The sequence below is a fragment of the Fundulus heteroclitus genome, chromosome 7, assembly GCF_011125445.2.
Source record: "Fundulus heteroclitus isolate FHET01 chromosome 7, MU-UCD_Fhet_4.1, whole genome shotgun sequence".
In the NCBI taxonomy this organism is placed as follows: Eukaryota; Metazoa; Chordata; class Actinopteri; order Cyprinodontiformes; family Fundulidae; genus Fundulus; species Fundulus heteroclitus.
Window position 1 is genome coordinate 11,670,468 of NC_046367.1, and position 21,181 is coordinate 11,691,648.

Genomic DNA, 21,181 nt, shown 5'->3' on the forward strand with positions numbered 1-21,181 from the left:
TCCAATAAAGCCTAGCTTCCCTGGCCCATTTCTCTTTTCCGCTAACCACTCTAGCAAGGAGGGTCTACAGAATCAGAATAAGAATCAGACATACTTTAATAAACCCAGTAGGAAATTGTTGTTTAAGTACAATCGCCATAACATGAACAAACAAACATCACAAACATTTCAGGGGGAGACGATTTACTGAGGCCTTGCTGCCAAGGTCACCACGCGGTGACCACGGGGCGCTGCCATTACTCTGTGAAAAGATAGAGGCCACAAAAAAACCTCAAACTTTATCCTATAACAGGATACAGTTTGAGATATCAAAAAAACCTCTTGCACAACAGCACAAATAATACGAGACACGTATAGGAAGGATAACATTGTAGATTTGTCTACAGTGTCTACAGGGGGGCGTGGTTGAAGTCCCCTGTGATCAGTAGGAGGGCGTGGGGGTGCTCTGTCGGCAGTTTGTTTACCGCGCCATGAATCCGCTCACACGCAGCCGCGGCGTCATCAGAGGGGTGGGGGAGGTATATAAGCACAGAGCAAGATCACGTGGCCAAACTGTCGCGGCAAGTAGTAAGGTCTCAAACTCCCTGCCAGGATTTCAACGTCCGAGCAGCATATCTTCTGCTTCACGTGCGCATGCGCTGCGTTACACCACCTCTCATTCACAAACACCACCAGCCCACCTCCACTCTTTTTTCTGCTCTCTGCCAAAGTTCCGTCTGCGCGGATGAGTTCAAAGCCGTCCCGTGAGATCGCCGAGACCGCCACAGCCCCACCCAGCCACGTTTCCGTGAAGCACACAACACCAACGTCCCTGCACCTCCCCTGGAAACGGGCCAGCGCCGCCTGCTTCTCGGTCCTGGGGGGGAGAGATCCCACACCACCCGCGTGAACCGATGGCAGACAACTCCTCCTCCGCTCCGTCCCGCCGCCCCTGCAGCCTCCTCGTTTCCTCCATACCTCAGCAGGCACCACAGGTTACCAAGCATGTCGACGAGTAGGGCCGCAGCGCACAGAGTCCCGCAGTCCGAGTAGCTGAGCCCACGTGCAAACAATGGGGTCGGAGCCGCGGACAAAGGGGTCTCCCCTCACCGCTTCAAAGAGTGTCAAAAGTAGCAAAACACACAGCACTAGAGTCCCAAAAGTATGCCTCTTCGGTGCACACAATCCTGGAGTGCCAGACACGGCACTCACCAATATCAAAACACTCCAAAAAACACCACAAAGAAGAGAAAGCAGAGAAACAAAAAACGCAGCCGAGGCGACGGGCAGCCGTCCGCGCAGTGCCATCTTGAAAAAATACACAGGAGAGACGAAGCGACCATGGGCCCAATGGAGTTTGGAGATCTACCAACATGTGCACAGGCTGGAAACAAGCTAAGTACGGTCTGCTTTCTTTGAAATCAACTTCAAAATCAAAGAAGCTAACCACAGAAACTGGCAGTTGGTGATTTTTCAAAGCTGTTGCCGGAGAACGACCGGAGACAAAGCAGGCCTTCGGCAGCCAGCGGCTGGGCAGAGTCCAGAGTGTCCACTTCTTCGTGGTCTGGCACAGAAGAGTTCTTACTGGTGTGGACGGGTACTGAAGTGTGGATATTGGCATTGGCTGGCTCGAAGGTTTGGTGGGAGAGGGAAGACTGACCTCTGGTGGGTGATTTCAGAATCGCTGAATAAGCTGGATGATGGTAATCATTTTTCAATGCGGTTCTGTACTTCTCCTCCAGCTTCTTTATTCCTTCCTCTAAAACAGGAGGATAATAGTGAAGCAGGTCCTCTCTGAGCTTCTTGATTAGGGGCACAAATGACCTAAAGCCCTCCTCCACCTTCTCGAAAGTGAGGTCAGAGGAATCGGTGGAAGGAATGCTGAATGGTTCGCCGGAGACTGACAAAGGAGCGGAACCAACTGGAGCGGATGATGAGGAGGAATTTGTAGCTGGAGAAGTGGAGACTTCGCTTTGACAGCATTGACATGTTGAGTTGGAACACTGGGATGCCGAATCCGCTGCCTGGACCAGCTGTATAGAGGAGTCACTGACCGGATTACCCACAGCTGGACAGAACTGGATCGGCGGTCGGGCATCGGAGTTTTTGGCGGCAGGGCGGCTTAGGAGAACCGTCACTGCTGGGGAGGTGGCGTTTGGGACCGACGCCGGGAGGACAGTTAGGCAGCCTAAGTTCGGATCGCAAACTGTGTGTCGGCGTCGGGTTCAAGGAGGCCAGATCGTTCTGTACTGGAAGGTGCTGGTGAACCCGAAGTTCAGCCGGACAGAGTTACGAAAAAAGGTGTTTAATGTAAGAAAGACAAAAACCAACCAGGAGATACAGATGTTACAGGCTTAGAGTCCAAGCTGGTGGAGCATAAAGACAGAACAAAAAACACGGCAGCAGGACACGAGTGACCACAAGATGGATGTCATGAGATGGCATGAAATGACGATTTGGCAGTAAGTGAGTCAATGAGGCAGGTATAAATAGAAGGATAAACAGGTGTCCGGAGTGAAACACTAATTGCAGATGGAACTAATCAGGAAAGTAACTGAATCTGATTGGATGATGACTGAAAAGTGAACAGATCTTACTGGTGTTAGACTAGTGGCAGGAGAGTGACATGCAGGCAGACTAGGGAGCAGTTTTGTACAGTAACAAAGTAAAAATACTTCACTACTGTACTTAAGTATATTTTGGAGTACTTTATACTTTTCTGGAGTAAATTTTTTTTTGATAACTTTTACTTTACTATATTTCCGAACTTAATTGCATACTTTTTTTCCCCCAGTGTCCTGTCTAGCAATGAGGCAATAGGAAATGATGTCTCAATGCCAAATAGAGCTCGACAGATATTGCTTTCACAAGTGGAATTGCATACTTTTACTCCGATACATTTTGAATGTTTTGTTTAGTTACTCGTTACAAAAAAAGAAGAGAGAGAGAGAGAGAGAGAGAGACGCACGCACGCACGCACGCACGCAAGTGTTTTGACCCCACCTACTGATTGACTGCGACAGAGTCGGGACTTGGCTGGGCTTGTACGTCACCACCAGAGGCGTGCTCAAGCACCCCTAAATCTTAGCTCAGCACCCCTGAAAAATTTGTATTCCTGCGTGTCGGTTCGGCTCTGCCAGACTGCGTAGATGCACAGGTTCGCCCGGAGCGCCTCCGTTTGAAGTGCTCGGCTTTCTCACAGTGTCATTTCAACGCTGCTATACGCCAGAGGGGGCGGGGCCTGGCACTCCACGCAGCCAATCACTAATGTGCCTGGCCTTTGTTTGACAAGGTAAGCACCCCCCTTAACTCCACTCTCATTGGTTGTGCTCATCGGCACAAAATAGGGGAAAACTGCTGAGTAGGAGTGAGGAACAGGTCTAAGGAGCAGCATGTGTTTGAGAAGGAGACAGAGTGCAGGTGGAGGGGCTTACTGCCCAATCGGATAGTCTGAGCGTCGTGGCTCAGAGACGGATCACAGCGTTAATTTCGGTGATCCTGCGTTACGGCCAAAAAATTGACTGATTTGATCGAATGAATGTTGTGCATTTATGGCAAAAACAAAGCCTTTCTCAGCAATGGAAAATGAACTGCCAGCAGATTCAGAGGCCAGAGAATTCCCAAAGTATTTCACATATTCTACCTCCTGCAATGGAAAGGAAAAATTGTTAGGGACTGGCTAATATACAGCAGGTCAAAAAAGGCCATATTTTGGCTGCAATGCTTGCTGTTCTTTTATGAAGAAAAGATCAACTAGTGCACTAAATTCAATAGCTGGGTTGAAAATATAAAATGCAGAGATTTCCAGGGCATGAAGCATACAGTTAAGTTGACTTTCTTTGGTGTGTGTGTGTGTGTGTGTGTGTGTGTGTGTGTGTGTGTGTGTGTGTGTGTGTTTGGTGGCAGCATTTGTAGAGGGGGGGGGCCCAAAAAGACTGTTGTCCCACGCCCTAGCAAAGCTGTCAGCTGGCCGGCATGCAGGTGTATTTATTAGCAGGTTTACCACTTGCTGTAGGTTCACTAAGCCTGGTTTATCACTTAACCATGTTCTTAGTATACTCCCCCTTTGCCTGCACTTGGTTGTGTACAATTTTAAAGTATATATCACTGACCTTATTTGAAGAAGGAAAACTGAAAGCTTACAAAAAGGTTGTGTTTTCTGTCTAAACTTGGTCTAAATTTCTCCAACACTTGGTTGTGTATATTATTTTAAGTGATTTTGACTTTCAAAGTTTACCAAAATCTAAAAAATGTAATTCAAACTGCATTTGCTTTGTTTTACTTTTTACTTTTACTTTTCATTATATTACTTGAGTACATCTATTTTTACAGTAATTTTCATACTTAAGTACAAGACATTTCAGATACTTTAAGACTTTTACTAAAGTAACATTTCAGTCAGTGACTTGGACTTTTACCAAAGTCATATTTTGGAGAAGTAACTATACTTTTACCTGACTCCGAGATTTCAGTACTTTATACAACACTGCTAGGTAGTGACTGAGAGATGAAGTGAACTGGCTGACTACTGAATGATGAACTGAGTAGATAGAGCACAGTACAAAACAAAATCAAATCAAAAACCAAACTGTAACAGAAACTAAAACTAAGACAGAAACTGTATTACTGTGTTTGTGTTTAGTGTTTTTATTATATATTTACTGGAACACTTAGACCAGTGGTTACCATTTTATTTTACCGTATATGTGTATTAATTTTCTCCCTTATGTGTACAGAAGGTCTACATAAAGCAGAAAAAACATGTTGTGAACTGCACTCAGTCATCTGGTCTGCATACGCATAGCGTAACTGTGGGAAACTGCTTTGTATTATCTCGAAGGTCACATTGCTGTATGCCTCCCCTACACTCCTTAGAAAATAAAAGTAAGGAGCGACAGGGATGTGTTTTAGAATGGGTAGGAGATATGCAACTGTAATGAATGTTTTAGGTGTTTAAACCTGACAGAAACATAAATCGTGACAGAGTAAACAGAAAAAGTCCTAATAAGTCCAAAACCTAAACACAACCATAACTGTGACATGTTCCAGGCTGAGGCAGAGGGTTGTTAAACTCCAGCTGCAAGGGGGCCTGCAATGGTATCAGCACTCACTTCCTCTGCTTAAGATTAATGTGGTTACTGGTTCACCCAGAGAAGAGAGTCAATAGTGACCTTAAATTTAACAGGAGCACATTAAATTAATCCCACGTCAGTGGACTGTCTGCTCATAGTTGTGATGGAAGAGTAGCCAACACCTCTGCTGCTTCATGACGATCAGTACGCACCCGGCCATGGTTACAAAGCAAAAGCTCATGTTGAAAAAGAAACTTATCAGTTACATCATAAAGAAGTGATGGGTATTAGTATATTCTGAAAACAGCAAACCTGCAACGCTGGTAGGAGCCCAATCAGTGGCCTGAAGGGACGTTTTACCATGCCCCCTAATTCCTTTGCTTGGTGCTCAACATGGAGAGAAAGAGAAATATGAGGAAACGTTTCATCTAACATCATTGACCATCATAGTTGTTCAGCAGTAGCATCACTGCAGCTGCCACACCCTCAGGTGCCACATATACTGTATATTCCTAGAAGTGACTGTCTGTGTTTTACCAAGTTCTACTGCTAAGGATTCTTGATACCAGCCTGTGTGGTTCCTGCCATAGAACAGAGTGACGTGTGGCGGGTCAGGTGGGGACGAGTAGGAGCTCAGACTTTGCACTCAGGGCTTCCATAGCTGAAACACTGAGAGAACACCAGTTGTAGCAGGCTCTGTTAACAGTCCCCAATAGATGTCACCAAACTCTTCCCCCATGGGCTGCAACGGCAGACGCTGTTCCTTCCCTGAGAAGCACCTCAGTGACACTGTCTTGGTCCACAACCCAGAGGCTGATGGTTGTCTGGAAATAATGGAATATGTGGCTCCAGTGTCCACTAAAAGTTTATACAGTCATTTCCACTTTCGCTTGCAGCATGGGATCTGCAGTGCTCATGCTGCTCGGGTCATCCTCAGGGGGTGTGTCAATATTGTCCATAGGAAGAGTTATCCCCTTGCTGGGGTACTGACCTTGTGGAGGCCAGCCTCCTCCTTGGAGTAAATTAAACTGAGGTGACACCTTCGGGGTTGCAGCTCCCAAAGATCCAACTGCTGGTACCATCACATGTTAATTTTTTTGTTTTTCTTTCTCACTGTCTGCTTTGCTTCCAGTAATCACAATTTAATTAACTGATCTTGTAATTCCTCTTTTTCTTGCTTCCTCTTCCTCTTCCCATCATGAGCTACATGCAAATAGTATACCAAATGGTTTCCCCAGCGAGCATATTCACAACCAGGCATATCAGGATTTAGTTTCATCAACCGAAATACTGAAGAGGGTACACCTTTTAAAACTACTTCTCTAAATAATTCACCCAGATTGGACCTGTCTTCCTTTAGGATTCACAGCTATGTGTTTGGTCCCTTTTTCTGCTACCTTAGTTATGTATTCCTTCGGATGCGGTTGTGGGTCCCAGTCAAACTTAGGAACCGCTGCAGGGGTGGATAAGGGAAAACACTCTCTAACTGCATTTTCCAAGTAAGAAATTACTGAAGATAATGAAGTGTCATGTGGCATGAGGAAGGTTCGAGCATAATTTTCATCATCTACAGCAGAATCGGGTACACAACATCCTAAAATTTCTCTAAAATCACCCAGGGCCAGTTTTGTGTCTTTGGTCAAATTATTCGATTCAGCCAGCCACAATCTACCACCAGCAACATTGCTGGGCAGTTTCTCCACCAGGGATTGTACATCACCAAATGAATAAGGAACATATTTTTCTGCCCTTAAAATATACTGTAATAAGGTCATCTGGGCTCTAGTGGGACTTTAAGAATGTGTTTACATAGAATGCATAGTTTGGTATCTCTCCTTTAAATTTCTCCTCATATGTTCTGTTCCTGCTAATTTCTGTCACTTTGCAAATTTAACTTCGCTAATAAAACGATTCAAACCAGTAACGTTTGTCATAAATTCTTCAGCATCAGCTACACTGTAATAATAATCAGGGTGGTTTAACTTACAATTTTAAGTTCAGTTGCTGTCTTAAAAACACGAGTTATCTCAACTTTAAGAAAAGCTTTCATTCAACTAAGAAAGGGCAACTTTGAAAAGTTTCCCAGTTGATAATTTATTGTTTCTACTTGATACTCTGAGTTGAAATCACTAACTATATTACATTACCCATTCACAAAAACTCAGATTCTATTGTCAAGTGAACTTCTAACAATATATTCTTTTAACTCAAATAATTCAGTTATACCAATTTTTCAATTAATGATCAATTGCTGTTTAAACTTAGTACCGCAAGTAAGAACAACTCACAACACTGCCTTATCTGTTTGAGAAAACTTGCTTTCTCTTTTCAAAGGAATATGCAATTACATATTCTCTTAAATCACTTTTTTATGTTAAAATAACTCACAATTCAAAATAAAATCCCTTTTCAAGTTACATTAACTCATGTTTTTAAGGCAGCAATTGAACTTAAAATTACAAATTAAATAGACTAATATTTTTAGATATTATCCCTTATGTTAATTAATAATGGCAAGTTCACCAATTTCCCAAAAGACAACACTGAATGCACTTAGAACTCAAATGTTTTTAAACATTTATTTTCACAAATTGTAGTAACAAAGCTAATTAGATTAGAGATCATGTCTAACCACAGTTGTGGTGAAAAGTATCCACAATAAGCTCTGTAGTCTAACAATGAAAGGTTTTAAGTTTTAAATCTGTTTATTTAAGAGCATTTAACATTATAGATTTATTGGGGGGAGGGATCTGCAAGAACAGAGTACGGTTGAGATCACATTTATTACAAAAATGGTTTATAAACAGCTCTTTAAACACAGAGGCGCATGAAACGTTGCATAAATTTAGACTTCGACTTAGACAACTTTATTGTCATTTTGTATGCACAAAGTGCGTACAGAACGAAATTTCGTTGGCATACAGCTTAAAAAAAATCAGTGTTAATTGCAGCAAGTTTCAGGATAAAGATGCAGCAGCAATTTATGTAAACAATTGAAATGTTCATCCAATGTGAAATAGTTCTTGGAAATAAAATCTGCAAGGTACAGACTTAGCTCTATGGGTACAATGCCTTCCAGCACATCATGTGAAAAAAAATCCGGTGGAAAACCTTGGCATGCATGAAAACCTGTCAATGTGTTAAGAGGGTCTTCTCGTTTCCCACCATCAACAGACAAAAGTTCACTCTGCTTCAACAAATTTACAGCTACATCATACAACGCTGGTGTTCGTAAAACAAACTTACCACTCCTAACATCACAAGTCTGTATTACTTCACGGTTACACAGGCAAAACCGACAAAATTTGTCCACATTTAAGGACTCTTGGAATCCACCTAAGGAGTGTGCAGCCAAGTGGTCTGCAGCCACAAATAAAATGGTCCCTTTTATATTACAGCCAAGTTCCTTAACAAACGCACCAACTGTTTCTAGGTACTGAATGTCCTTTATCAATGGCTCCAAAACACTATTATAACCATAAATCTTTACATGTTCAGTCTTACACAGTAAAGCTAGATATACTGATGACAATGACGACTTATATTTTCTTGATAAATTGGAAAGAACCCAATAGACCCCGCAGACTTTGTGTTTTTTTCTAGATGCCCCTGAAGAATTACAAATTTTGAAATCGTCAATGTACAAATTTATGCATAAACTAACATCTTCATGTAAGAGAATTTGATTATTTTTAAAGCACTCACCATCCAGACATGATTTGAACTGCCCTAAGTGTTCACCTGACCTGTTAACCCTTTACTCATGCAGTACCTCATTTCTTTTGAGAAGTTCAGAAATTACTGTTAGAATTGGGACATAAACAACAGTATGAAACCTACTGTGTCTATTTAAAACATATTCAACAGGTTGAATGACAGTAAAGCTTTGTCTGCCTTTTAAATGCTGTGCCTAAAGACGCCTCTCTTGAAAATAAACTGAGTGAATTTGCACACTGTATTGCTTCAGTTAAAGATGCTGTTAATTTCTCAGAAGACAGTGCTAGCAGTGCGGTAAGGAGTCATAATCAGATTTGGCCACTAAATTATACTTAGTTTTAACCAAGTTATGCCAGATCTTCCAGCAGGAAAGGTGGTGTCTTAAAGATGTTTGTTGCTTTCTGCTATTAACAGCTCTATCTTTCTGCTTCTTTTTATTTGCAAAGAAACCTGGTCAATATGATAGGAATGTGCTAACATAGAGATTTAGTCTCATTTTAGACATTCTCAGATGCGAGAGAATGCAGAAACAGTGCCGCAGTGCCATGGGGGCTGATCCTTGGGACAAGGACTAAAGGTGATGTCATTAACTTCAGCCTGATCCAGTTTTGAGTTTTATTTTGTCAGAGACAAAGTTTGATTTCTTTTTTTCTATCATTTTGTTTCTTTTATGTTTGTCATGTTAGAGGGAACACTGTAGTTAAAATGTTTGTGACAGTTTTGCTGTAATTTCTTTTCAACCTATGGAGCATTTTCTTTGGCAAAAAATGCTGGCAGAATTCATTCTGTTTGCAGGCGTGAGGACTGGAGGATGGACTCTTGATGAGAAGGAGAATGTTGGGCTGCTGAATTTAGACATTGGACAGAAAAAGGACATTGAAGGACTATGACTGAGGCATCGGACAACCTTCGACAGCAAACACAGATGAGTTCTGCAGACACGACTTCTTGCATTTCACTTCAGATTTTGTTGTACACAATTAAAGCAAAACACACATTACGAAACACATTAGGATTATGTAAAGGTGAAAACTTTTAAAGAAGTAACTTGATGGGAATCATAGAGCAACCTAATAAAGTGGGTATTATATCAACAGTTAAATAAGTAAATGAATTAATTAGTTTTCACTATATAGGTAGAGTAATCTGAACTTTTAAATAGCATTTCATTTAATAAACATCTTAGAGTAAACTGATTTCTGCTACTCTGGCAGGCATCAATAAAATGCAAAGAAAAGGTTACTGGCTAAAAGTTGGGTTTTCAAAATAAAACGGGAAATGTCATGAAACGAATATGTTGATGAAATTATGTTGCAGAGAACTTCAACTGTCAGACAACAACAGTTAAGACACACATTAAAAGCATTCTGTTAAGAATTACTATGAATTTACTGCAGATACATTTGTACTTAAAGATTACTCTTTTTAACTAATAATTAAATTGCAGAATTCTGAAAGCTAAATAATTGTGGACAGAAATATCTTGAATGTGAAAGTGCTTGGAGGATGTTTTATTAAATGACACATGAAAGGGGTTTTGATAAGAACACTAATTACACCTTGTTTCTGTTCTCCAGTGGAAACAAGGACTCGTGTCTGCAGACCATCTTCACAAAGTGTTTTATTAGAGAGAAATGCAAAATAAAATGCTCAGTGCCCATCCAGAACTGAACACTTATTACCATCCAGCTCAATCATCCAGCCTGAGAGGAGGAACCAAGAAGAGGACTGAGGATGAAGAAGCCAGAGAACTCTGATTCCTTATTATTCAACGGGAGGAGTTGCCTGAAGAGACCCTAAGCGCGATTAGATTATTTTCTGCCTTGTGCCTGAAAGGCCTGAATGTTTTCTTAACTTTGCGTTCTTGACGTTTCAGACTCTTCTCAATTGTGTTGCTGTTTGTTTAACTGCTCTGTTCCACTGACTCGCATGTTTGATTTTTTTGTGTTAAGACATCTACACTTTAATGTTACATCATGTTGATCAATATGGTTTTATGGTAAAAAATGGAAACTGTTTGCTTCAGACACACAAGGATCTATGGTTTATGCACCTTTTGATTTGATATAGGAAGAACCAGGATCGGATTGGCTCTAAAGATCCTTTAATATTAGCTGGTAATGATAACACATAGATTCAATACAGGGTTTTCAGGCTCAGATTGGCCGAGAGCAGATCTCCCTGGGAGGGGGGCCTTGCCAGTTTTTACTGCCCCCTAGGGGTAGCTTTTTCTGGGGTTCCCCTGCCCACACTGAACCTCTCCTGCCTTTGCTCCTGGTGTTGTAAATTTGGAGTGGTGGATTATTGTCCATCGTAGGAGTGAGTGGAGAAAGGAGTAGGAGGGTATTCAGGGTGGGTCAGAGTAGACGGATTCGACCTTGGTTACTGAACAGGTTTAGCTTACCATAGTCTAATGTGATTTTAAAATAATGTGCGCATAGGTACCTTAAACAGGCCTTACTTAAATAGATGAACCCTAAATTGTAGACAAAAGCTAAACCTTTGATCTTGTGTGTTAGAGCTCTATGAAGCATTCATGTTGATCAGTACTAAAAGTTCCAGCACTACCCGGTTCCAACACGGGAACCCTTTGGGTCCCACTTTACGAGTTTACAGAAATGGTTCCTCTGTGCTTTGTTCACATTTTCAAGTGATGGGTCATCTTGTTTTGTCTTGATGCTGACGATGCCATCATCAGAAAAAAAAAAAAAAGAGAGGAATGTTATAAGAATTATTATTCTGAAGTCACTATGGCCTCACACCACTCGGACAGAGGAGGCCTGGAGACCTGATGTCTGTGTATAAGATCCACTGTTTTCTGATTGCAAGGCCAAATGCTGCAGCTGCTGAGGGATACTGATTGTTTACGATAGACTGTCTTTGTTTTGTCTCATGGGAAGGCCACGGTGCAGTATTAGGGGAAGCCCGAAAAGCGAGGCAGGCAGAGACAGGGCAGACAGAGACTGCAGCGGAACCGTGGGGTGTGATTACTTTCCATCTATGTGAATCTCTGCTCTGTTTCTCAATAAAAGTGCTGGAACGTTATTACCACCGTCTCGTCATTTAGTAAAGATGGGAACTCAGTTACTAGTGTTTAGTATTCCACCCAAAACTCCCATAACAGCTCCTTCAAAATATTTTCAATCGTCTGCCTAGTTATTTGTCTAGCATATTTACCCACATCACACAAGTCATCAACAATTTCTTGAATTGTTGACTTAGACACATGAAGGGCTGCTTGCAGGCGAAGTAAAAGGGATGCAATCCGCCACTGAATAGAATTATGCACAGGCTGAATTTCAGAATGAGGCAATAATATATCTGATGACACTAAATCATCCAAGTGTTCCTCCACATCATTTACAAAGGTTTGACTGTGACATTTTACAACAAGGTCAGGATTAAAATCAACAAACGTAGTAGCATAAATATGATATTGACTCTGATGTGCAGTAAAGTTGAGATTACGCTAGACCTGAAAAAGCACTCCACAAATGGACTACTAACAGTAGTCCATTTGTGCTGAAAAAGTACAGAGTTTACAGCGTAGTTTAGCAACTGGATATGGTCCTTTTTTAAGTTCCTTGATATGTTTTGCAAAATCTACATAAGATTGGAGCACAGTTAGACAATTTGGGTAAATGCATGTCCAACGCCGTCTTCCACGTCCATGAGTGTCTTTGTAATGACTTACTATTGTTCTTTCATTGTGGGAGGCAAAATTACAAAACTTACAGCTCCACTTCATCCATAGTAGTCTTTAACAACTGGACCACCAGCACCTTAAAAACACAGATCATAAACTTTTAGAATATGATACAAAAGCATTTGTCATTAACTGCAAGCATGACAAACATTAAAAGTAGTTCAGATTGGGAAAAAAGGAGTGTAAACATAGTACGTATTCTAAATGACTGCTTACTGGTATAACCATATCCACCAGTGGCTGACAAAAAGTCCGTCGGTCGGTCGGTCGGTCCGTTTTCTTCTGCTTATCCAGGGTCAGGTCACGGGGGTAGCAGCTTCAGTAGGGAGGCCCAGACGTCCCTCTCCCCAGCCACTTGGGCCAGCTCCTCAGGAGGAATCCCAAGGCGTTCCCAGGCCAGCCGAGAGACATAGTCCCTCCAGCGTGTCCTGGGCCTCCTCCTGGTGGGACGTGCCCAGAACAACTCACCAGGGAGGCGTCCCAGAGGCATCCTAACCAGATGCCCGAGCCACCTCAACTGGCTCCTCTCGACGTGGAGGAGCAGCGGCTCTACTCTGAGTCCTCCCCGGATGACTGAGCTCCTCACCCTATCTCTAAGGGAGAGCCCAGTCTACCGGTTAGAGCAGAGCGCTTGCGCTCTGAGAAGGATGCAAGTACCCGGTTCGATCCCAACTGCCTGCACTCTGGGTCCCTGAGCAAGACCCTCAACCCCCAATTGCTCCCCGGACGCCCTAAAGTGGCAGCTCACTGCTCCCCAATGGGGATGGGTTAAATGCAAAGAAATTGAGGGAGTGTTGGCCTTGTGGTTAGAGCAGCGCGCTTGCACTCAGAGAAGGATGCAAGTACCCGGTTCGATCCCCAGCGCCTGCACTCTGGGTCCCCAAGTAAGACCCTTAACCCCCGATTGCTCCCCGGGCGCCTCACATGGCAGCCCGCTGCTCCCCTAGGGTGATGGGTTAAAAGCAGAGAACAAATTTCCTTGTAATGTATGTTTCAATGTATGTTTCAATGACAATAAAGATGATATTATTATAACTATATTACTACAGAGAAAACTCATTTCGGCCACTTGTATCTAGACAAGCGGCCTATAGATGAAAAAAATTCTTCTATTTTAAAACAGTAATTTCAGAAGAAGATATGACTGCATTTTAGCTTTCTTGTAATAAGTTGCCATCAATTGAGCTAGGATTTATATAATTATAAATAGTTAAGAAAATACTACATACCCAAGAGAAAACCTACTGTAAAAATGCTACAGACAAACATTTATTTAAGAAATTTTTGTTAAATTAAATTTACCTTGTTTCACTCCCTTTTCTCTCGTTCCTCTGTCAAAAAAGCCAATGCCACAATGCCAGTTAGCTAAAGTCCTTAACCTGCTGACAAAAAGTATCCATCCGCCAGTTCACTTTTCACGTCCTTAGGTGGTTAGCTTCTTCAGTTGATAATAACTGCAAGTGAGGGAATCACCTCCTCAAGGGGGACTAAAATCGTATCATAATTTTTAATCCCTTATCAAATCTAAACCGAATTTCAGTACTATTTGTACCTCGCAATAATATTGCTTCCACACCCGTGGTAGTGATAAGTCTGTAAGAGATCCGGTTTGTATTTTAAAACTCAAAATGTTAAGTTATGTTAACATGTCCAGATTTACATGTTATTAAACTGGCTTACAAACTTCAGTTGAAATGGCAGTAACTCATGAAATGAAGTTGAAATTTTAGAACTGAAAATGTTAAGCGTAAGTAAATTAAGGAAATATGTCATGATAGCTAATTGAGGGTATTGCTTTTTACAATGTACTCCATCTGAGGATAACTCCAAAACTGATCTATGACTAGATGTATCCTGATAAAATCTGTCAAATCAGCAGGGTTCTTTTCGCCAAACACCCTTAAACTCCATTTTAACTTTAACTTTTGGTTCTGCTGACTGGTGGTTCCTAGACCTACAATTAGCAGAAGTTGTTAGTAGGCTAATTCCTACTTTCCTTTGATCAACCTGCTTTATGTCTGCTGTCTAGTGTATTATATCTGAACATACAAAAATCTGAACTGCCCCTAGAGGGGTCCTCATCATAGACATAATATAAGGGTAGACTTCGCATTGACTGTCGCTGTGCAGGAATTACGGCCGCCATCTTGGGGCGGTCGACTTGCTACCCAATCCTGCTGATTCAAGCTGAACACACTAATGATGCCTCAGCACTGTGCGGCTATTTTTTGTTTAAATCAAGGGACTATCTACGTCAGGGCTCGAGAGATAACTTTTCACAAGATGAAAAGATATTGTTTATATTTTTGATTAAAATGTGATTTTTTTTTTCTTTAGCCGGCAGCTAGCCCCGCTGAAGGACCACTTCAGCGGGACTACCACGGGCTCGTCCCCGCGGCTCTTGGGGGCGTCGGCATTGCGATGGCTGGGGGATTTCCTTGGGGTCGTCTCTCCTCTTTCCTTGGGGGGGGGGGGGGCGGTTGCAGATATACTGTGTCGGCACCTCCTAGGCGCCCTGCTTTGGGGGCCCCGTTGGGAGTCCGGGGCTATGGGTCCCCTGACCCTTGCCTCTGTGCTCGGGGAAGGCGGGCCTTTGGTTCTCCACAACCGCTATCGAGCTATTTCCTTCTGGATCATTTTCACCTAAACTAGTGCACTCTCACAAACTCCCACAGGTGCAGGGTTCCAGGTATTAAGTGTTCACTTATATACAGAAACCTGTAATTTATTTATTTTCTTTCACTTTCTTTTTTCAGGTTTTACTTTATACATTTCAGCTTAAATAATAGTACATATGATTTAGCAATGGCATCTAGGTGTTACTCCACTGTATCTGTTGCTTTATGTCTGTTGGTTGTGCTGTTCTTTTTGCATCTCTCTTTCCAGGTGATGGAGCAGACGGAGAACGTTTTATCATTCTCTCCCTTTTATCTCTTCTTTCTTTCACCTCTTCTCTTTTTTTTCTCTTCTTGTTCTTCCTTTACTCTCCCATTGTAGTGTCCATATAAATTGAAATTCTCCCTGCAGGAATCACAATAAACCTATAAAAAAAAATTAAAAAAAATGTGATTTTTCTAATATTAGGTAGAGAGATTCAGATCGACACGTCCCAGTCTTTGTGACTTAGTCCCTCCAAAACTGCATCTGCTCCGTGAAGGAGCAGATGCAGAGCATCACCCACGGAGGCCTCGGGCTGAGGCAGAGCATCACCCACGGAGGCCTCGGGCTGAGGCAGAGCAGCACCCACGGAGGCCTCGGGCTGAGGCAGAGCAGCACCCACGGAGGCCTCGGGCTGAGGCAAAGTAGCACCCACGGAGGCCTCGGGCTCACAAAGACTGATGATAATATATATATATATATAGATATATATATATATATATATATATATATATATATATATATAATCATCAGAGGTAGATTCCTCTGGCTTCTTAAGCAGTGCACAGACAGACGGAAGATGCCAGAGCCGAAGAGGATTGTGTACCAGTGGAGTTCTCTGCTCAGATTTTGCTCTGGCGTTCCCCCTCATACTCCCTTGGCGTTACCAAGTCGGGCTTGAGGTTTCCCCTCTCGGATTCCACTGGCACCCTCAAGCTTCCTGTTCTCTGGTCAAACCGTCTGTCTCTCCTGCCTGCTGAGGTTGTCTCGGATCTCTCGCCAGCTCCATCTGCCGCACTCCAGCCACCACCCACCTACTGGAGTAGGCACACTAGTTCCCTCGGCACTTACTCTTCCCCGGTTAGGTCTCTTCAACTAATGGTAAGCAGCGCACGATTCTGACACGTTCCTGGTTCCTGCCTTTGACTCATTATTCTCCTTTTCTTACAGTCATGTGGTCGTCTTCTTATTCTTTAGGTTTTAATGGCAGCTTGCATCTATTGTTGTTGCAATACTGCCATCTATTGGATCCTAATATATTTCCTTCAAATCCTCATCATGATCCCAGAATCTTTTTAAAAGCGAAAAATCTTCTTCTTCCCCTCAATACTTCACCATGTGGTCCTCAGCATCAGCTTTGGTCATCTGAGGGGCGGGGTGAACACTTAGCAGTGGGCGGGACGTATCAACTGCCAGAGACCAATCCCTGCCTGGCATCAACGAGGTTGGGGCTGTGGGAGGAGTAATAGATGATGCATTTGGTTTGTGGGTGTCGTCTAGAAATGCGTTGTTTCTGGGGGTGTATCTAGGAACTCTTAACTCTCTGCCCAACAGGTCCAGGACTGGATATAGTCTGGAAGGGGGCGTGTTTAAGATGTGTGGGGTTGGAGATCTGTCCTGCGGTGCGGGGAATGTTCTGTTTTTTCTTTTTCTGTCGTCTCAAACAAATGTTTAATTCTCTGCCAAATAACATACAACTTTTCCCAACTTCTAACCTCTCTCTTACTTTTAACATAGTGTTTTACTAAAAATGTACCCAACGGCTCACCGTGCTCCATCTGTTTTTCCTCCAATGTAACTGCCTCGACCGAATTTTGTTTCCTCTCAGACCGCGTTCCTCTGTCCAACTTCTCCTACGTTTCAACAAAAGCCATTAATACATCGACCTGTTCTGAGTTCCAGGGCACACGGTCCCCTTCATTTTGACCAATATCCTGATCAAATGCTCCCGCCCCGATGAACACTTTCTTACTTAATCCTCAAAAATAAAATCAACTCCACACAGTAACTTTCCACAATACATCCCATATTCTCACCCACACACCCACATACTCTTAAGCGCCGTGGACTCAAAGCAGGCTCTCCTTCACTCCTGCAACCAGAATGGATCCCATTTTAACCAAGACAATACGTTGGACAAGACATGACAAACAGCATATAAGACAGACAGCTTGCGTGCAAGGAGAGTCATCTGCGACCCTTCCATTTGACGGAACCGTCTTTTTAATACCTTCTGATCTAACCGTAGTGCTTCCAGAACCCTGTTCTGGAGCTGAGAAACAACCCAAATTGTTTCTCTGGGATCCCTTTTAAATCTCTTTTCTTCACAGCCTAATCTTTTAAGCGTCTTGGCAGTCTTAGTCTCTACATTAAGGATGTTACTGTATCCCAACAGTACCTATACCCTGCTTCTTTAGAAAGTCCCAAATTCAGGGGAAACGCAAAACCCTGGCCCTACTTTACACTGGCTTCCCATCGGCTCGGAGTTGAGATGGCCAAACCTGAGAACAAATATCGACCTCTATCTCCTGCTTCTTTTTGAGAGTCTCAAATCTCAAGGGTAGCGTTAAACCCCAGCCCTAAAGTCACCGGCAGTAGTCAGCCCCGAGTTGAGGTGGCCAAACCTCAGCCTTTTAAGTTTTTGACATAGACTTAAACATAGATCCCATTCAATCATTCCTTGGTTTCAACATAAATTCCATTCAACCCTCTCATACTAGTTGCTTTGTTTAATCTCTATTGTTTTGAGAAGAGAGTTTTTCATCCACAGCACCACTTGATTTAGCCTACGTCTAATTTTCAGCCAATAAGAGAATCAAAATCTCCTTACCTTTTTTCGGGTTGACCATGTGGTGCTGCAGATGATTACTCCTTCGTGCCCAAATTCAAACGGTTCCTCCACTTACTACCAAATCCAGGTCACCAGGCCAGCTACAAAAATATCGTATTTTTTAGCTCAGGTCTGGTTTTAGGAGTTTAACCAAGATAACATTAACAACCATTAAACATCCTGACTTTGTGCCTGGCCTCTGCTTGAACAGATCTACTATTTTCAAGTGGGTCAGCAAAAAAAAAAAAAAACACCTTCTGTAAACTCCAAGACACAGTTTAGGAATTAGGTAACTCTTATTATTTTCATAAAAAATACCTGATTAATACAACAACTAATCATATATTTCCATAACAAGCTCCATAACTGCGAAAAGCATTGTTTATTTCAGAGTGGGGTTTTCCATTCTCAAAAAGTTCATTGATCAATGTCGAATACGTGTCGAGCACAGCCATCGCCAGTTTTTTCTAACTGCTGAATGCCAGTGTCTTCCAGCCACTTTTCTTCGAATTTGTGGTATTGGTACAAAGAAAAGCCCTATATTTTGATCTGGACAGCTAATGAAAATAAGGGTTAGGATTATTTTTAAAATTCTGTTTTTATGTATAGGTTTTAAAAACGGAAAGAAGTAAAACCAGTTATTTTCTTTTTGCAATTTTATTTTGAAACGCAAAAACCAAAAAATTAACCATACACAGATTCTTAGAAAAACCTTATTTCCCAAAGCTGTAACAATAATTGCCCTCTGCTGAGAATCAAGCCATTAGATAAATGATCTGACTTTTTGACTCAGGAGAATTGGATTTGATTTTACAAATTTACATTTCTGAATAAAATATTTTACACATAGAATAGATCTATTCATTATGCATCCTTAATATTTGTGTGATCTAGCCCAAATATTACACTGCTGTCTTTTAAGATAGAAAAAACATTTTTAAATCACAGCCAACATTGATGTTACAAACCTCAAACACATGTTCTAAACTCTCAATATGAGTATTACAAAGAATAGTATCAACACTATGAAAATTGCATTCACTTGTGAGTTAGGCATAATATATTTTAAATTTCTTCTCTTTAGAGAGTGTCAAAGAAACCTGTCAAAATTCTGAGAATATTTTCTATTACCACGACCCACTGATGTTTGTTCCTTCAAACTGCTCTCTTCATGATAGATTCTGAGAGTTTGATGAGCGGAACTTTCTTTAGTGGGTTTGAAAAATCCTGTAGTGTGTGATCCCTAATCAGGCTTAGTTATGTGATCCTTAGTCTTTCAGCCATGAAATAAAAATAAGTCTATTGGAGTGAACTCCTCGCCTTTTGGAAATCTCTGACAACTTAGAATGTTGTGTAGTTTGTCCACAGCTTGAAGGTTTATTCAAAGTTATTCTGTAAACCTCTGTTTATAGTAATAAGGTCTTGCAAAATGTAATAACAATTTCAGAAGTGACATTGTTGCTGATAAATAGATTTGTGTTTTACCTAAGCTGTGTAATAAAATACTACAACCATTCACATATATTGCTATTTGAAGATGCTTTCTAACATTAATGATTTTGAAAATAAACAAAAACAAACAAAAAATCTACAATGAATATATATACAGCGATTTATAACATTGGGTAGAGAGAGCAATTATATTTTTGTTTTATTTAAATAACACATTCAGTGAAAATCCTAAACCTTCATCGGATGTCTGAAAAGTCTTGCTTCACATCGTTTTACATTTGGGACTCCTGTAGCACATTGTATGAAAGTGCAAGTTTGGACTCCATATGGTGGGAAAAAGACCAACACGCATACCCAATTTTAAAAGCTTAGAACACAGATATTAGATGAAACACAATCTTGATGAAAAGAAAAGTAGAGATGAAAAGGAAGCAATTAGCAGCAATGAAAAAAGCTGCAACAGTAACACAATCTCATTCACAATGTTAAATATTCAAAACGTACTTAAAATGATAGATGGATTAGTGTATAGTTCCCAAATAATAGTCATTCCTAAAATTAGCCTTGGAAATAAAAATGAATAAATAAAGATACACAACTTAACCTAGTTTTTTCATTGAAAACATTCTTTTTAAGTGTTTAGAAATTTCCTTCATTTTTAATCCATATATAAATGGATTGAATAAAGGATGATACAGAAATATTTGCAAAGTCATTATAAAGCGTGCAGTTTTTGGTAAATCTGATTGTATTCTAGCTATAACTACATCATATGTAGACAAATAGGAGAAGCTGATTAAAACCAGCAGATGTGGCACACAGGTCTCAGCAGCCTTTTTTCTAAATGTTTTTGAGCTTTTATAAGAAATTACTAATATATTTGCATATGTAAATACAGTGAAGAGCATAGGAACTAGTCCAACATTTATTAATGTAACAATGCCAAATATTGTAAGTGGTGTGGATCTCACACATTGAAGAGTCAAAATTGCATTGTTACAGAATATGCCATTCAGGTTTAAGTTACATATTTTAGCTTCAGCAACCAGTATTGCTTCTGCTCCAATGTAACAAGCAGGTAAAAACCAAGCTACAACCAGAAGAAGTTTCACAGTAGTTTTTCTCATAATAATTGGATACCTCAGAGGTTTACATATTGACACATATCTATCAAAGGCCATGGTTGCTAACAATAAGAATTCTGTACCACCTACAGAATAAAACAAAAATAACTGAAAAATGCAGGATGAATATTTTATGATCTGTTTTTCAGATAAAAAGTCAATCAGAAGCTTTGGATAAACAGTTGTGCTGTAAAGAACACAGTTGAATAACAAAGCTGCAATGAAGATGTACATCGGCTCATGGAGGTTTTTGTGAATCCAGATAAGATACACAATAGTGGCATTACTGCAGATTATTAGAATATACACTATCAGGATAATAGTAAAATACAAATACCTGTATTTGTTCATTTCTACATAACCATCCAATGTTAAATAGGTAACATTTACCTCATCCATAAATGCTCCCCAATGTCCATTCATTAAGGTGAATTGTTAAAAAGTATAGATTTGTGTGTTCCCACACAATTTACAAACTGTATAATCCAAGTTTGAACAAAGGTTTTTGTAGGTTCGCTTTATCCTACAAGGATTGCACCTCTTGAGGCCTTGTGTTCTGTTTATGTTCTTAAGGTAACACGTGTTGCACTGCAAAATGTAAATAATTCTAACAAAGTTACCTGCATTAAAGCATACCAACCAA

General features: G+C 41.1%; 1 protein-coding gene across 1 annotated transcript; it reads right to left on the reverse strand.

Annotated features, from left to right (window-relative positions):
- Positions 1–501: 501 nt before the first annotated feature.
- On the reverse strand, positions 502–20,937 carry LOC118563813. The gene is made up of 4 exons (XM_036139739.1): positions 20,019–20,937; positions 1,477–1,879; positions 958–1,032; positions 502–856 (listed from the first exon to the last, which is right to left on the reverse strand). Exons 1-4 carry the CDS (start codon positions 20,935–20,937, stop codon positions 502–504), a joined length of 1,752 nt encoding a protein of 583 aa, XP_035995632.1.
- Between the last annotated feature and the right edge of the window lie 244 nt (positions 20,938–21,181).

Coding starts and splice junctions, on each gene's coding strand:
- LOC118563813 (XM_036139739.1), bottom strand. CDS start 20,937: ATGGATGAGGTAAATGTTACCTATTTAACATTGGATGGTTATGTAGAA. Junction 1,880..20,018: donor GTTTTCAATGAAAAAACTAG/GTTAAGTTGTGT, acceptor CTCCTTTGTCAG/TCTCCGGCGAACCATTCAGC. Junction 1,033..1,476: donor GAAGGCCTGCTTTGTCTCCG/GTCGTTCTCCGG, acceptor ACGTGGGCTCAG/CTACTCGGACTGCGGGACTC.